At 34.7% G+C, this 2161-nt stretch overlaps 1 protein-coding gene across 1 annotated transcript; it reads right to left on the bottom strand.

Annotated features, from left to right (window-relative positions):
* Window positions 1-467: 467 nt before the first annotated feature.
* LOC122603232 (phosphoenolpyruvate carboxylase kinase 2-like) lies at window positions 468-1933 on the bottom strand. The gene is made up of 2 exons (XM_043775890.1): window positions 1085-1933; window positions 468-968 (listed from the first exon to the last, which is right to left on the bottom strand). The coding sequence occupies exons 1-2, from the start codon at window positions 1875-1877 to the stop codon at window positions 913-915; spliced, it is 849 nt and encodes a 282-aa protein (XP_043631825.1). The 5' UTR covers window positions 1878-1933; the 3' UTR covers window positions 468-912.
* Between the last annotated feature and the right edge of the window lie 228 nt (window positions 1934-2161).

Raw genomic sequence — 2161 nt, 5'->3', positions numbered from 1 at the left:
ATTTAAGAAATTAATCATTTCTTTTAGGCAATAATTAATCATCTTAATTTTAAAAATCCTTCAAAATATAAGATGTTTATATGTAAAAAACCAAGAGGGAAAATTATAAAAGAAATTAAATGGAATAAACTCATCACATCGATAATTTTTTCAGAAAGGTTTATAGGATTTATAAGTTAATATTTAAATCGTTTTGCAAAGGGAACTCAAATATATTGTAATTTCAACTTGAAGCCTCACTGAATAATTGTAGCTTCAACTTGAACCTGAAACCTCACAATTAACAATTCTATCCAACTAATGCCATCAATCATTCTCCTTCAATCCCTAAAGCGTAAAAGACAAATCTTTTGAATTTTCAAATACAAATCCATTATATTCAGATTTGTGAAGCATCCAAAATTACAAAGACAATTGTCAATTTGCCATTAACAAATGATCGCATCACAATTTCAAAAAGCAAGTTGTTGATAGAAACTTGAACTCTATTATCATTCAAACTCAAAAGCAACAAGAGAAAAAGTGAAAACATCACATTAGATGAAGGAAGGAAATACAGAGGATGATAAAGAAAGCAAGCAGCCATCTCTCTGTCATTAACATTTACACCCAACACTTTTTTATTTATCATCATCATTTAGCTAAAACTAATCTCTCTATTTACAAAACTTGATTGGTAGATTGATTCATTTCTTCTCCATATAACCAGTAGTACAGTGGATGAAGTAGTAGAACAATCACCATCTTTCATATATGATATTAAACATATATATATATCTCCTCAACTTGAAAAAGATTCATTGAACTTTCATTCTCTATCTTTCTTCTGTTGACTCATCACCTTCATAGGACTAAAATCAACAGATGAAAAAACTTATTTGTTGATTTCATAACTGGAATTAAGCCTTCCAATTAAGTCAAATCTGCCATTGTCCTTGTTTCACCTCCACTTACTACCCAGGGGTGCCCTGCATATACAATACAATATTCACCTATTAATTTTTGAATTTATAACATAATAATATATATAAACGAAATTATATACATATATACATACATAAAAAAGAAAAAAACTAGAACTTACTCAGGACTTGTTCAGCAGATAATCTTCTAGAAACATCTTTACATAACATTTTCCTCAACAGATCCTTGGCTTCTGGCGAAACAGATCTGAAAAGTCTAGTCGGAAACCGTAAGTTTCCTCTTAAAACAGCTTCAAAAGTTTCCTCCGGTGAATCGCCGTAAAACGGAGGAACTCCGGCAAGCATTATATACAGAATTACACCAGCACTCCAAACATCAACTTTCTCATTATACTCTCTACCAGACAAAACCTCCGGAGCAACATAATACGGCGTACCTACAACTCCGGTCATCGTCCGGCGATCATTCATCGCAAACCACTCCGCAGATCCGAAATCAGCTAGCTTCAAATTACCTCTAGAATCAAACAAAACATTATCCGGCTTAATATCACGATGTGCTATACCTAACCGGTGACAATAACTGATTGACAACATCAACGGCAAGAAAACCGCCGCCGATTCCGTTTCCGAAAACGTTCCGCCGCGTTTCGAAATCCGATCAAAAAGGTCCGGCGTGTCACATAAATCAATAATCATATGCAGATAATCCTCGTCTTCATATAACCGATGGATCTGAACGATGTTAGGGTTTCCACCGAGGATATGAAGGATTTTAGGTTCTTTTTGAAGACATTCACGGTCAGTTGGATCGGTAAGTAGGCGTTTATCGATAGATTTACAGGCGAAAGAGTCGCCGGAAAGGGTGGAGTAACAGCGGTAGACGATTCCAAAGCGGCCGCGGCCGATCTCGTCGGTAATTTGATAGTCGTTATTTAGGGAGCCTCCGTTCATATTAAGGAAGGTGGTGGTTGTGTTTTTTTGGTTGTTACAGAGTGATGGAAGGTGTGATTGAGGGGGTTTTATAAACCAACTAACTCCCTGATTCTTGTTTATGGATGCGAATATTCGGATTCTGGAAGTTGGAAAAAACAGGAGTTTTTTTAGTTTGATTATAATTTTAATAATTATTTTGTATGTATATGTTGCTTTGGATATTGTACTTTTTGTGTCGTGTTAAAAATAGGATTGGTTTTAGTCGTTTTTTCTTTTCCAGCTAATCTATGTCGATTATTTTG

This window comes from Erigeron canadensis, chromosome 6 (genome assembly GCF_010389155.1).
Source record: "Erigeron canadensis isolate Cc75 chromosome 6, C_canadensis_v1, whole genome shotgun sequence".
Taxonomy (NCBI): Eukaryota; Viridiplantae; Streptophyta; class Magnoliopsida; order Asterales; family Asteraceae; genus Erigeron; species Erigeron canadensis.
The sequence above is the reverse complement of the archived record's forward strand: the minus strand, read 5'-3'. Positions and strand labels throughout refer to the sequence as shown.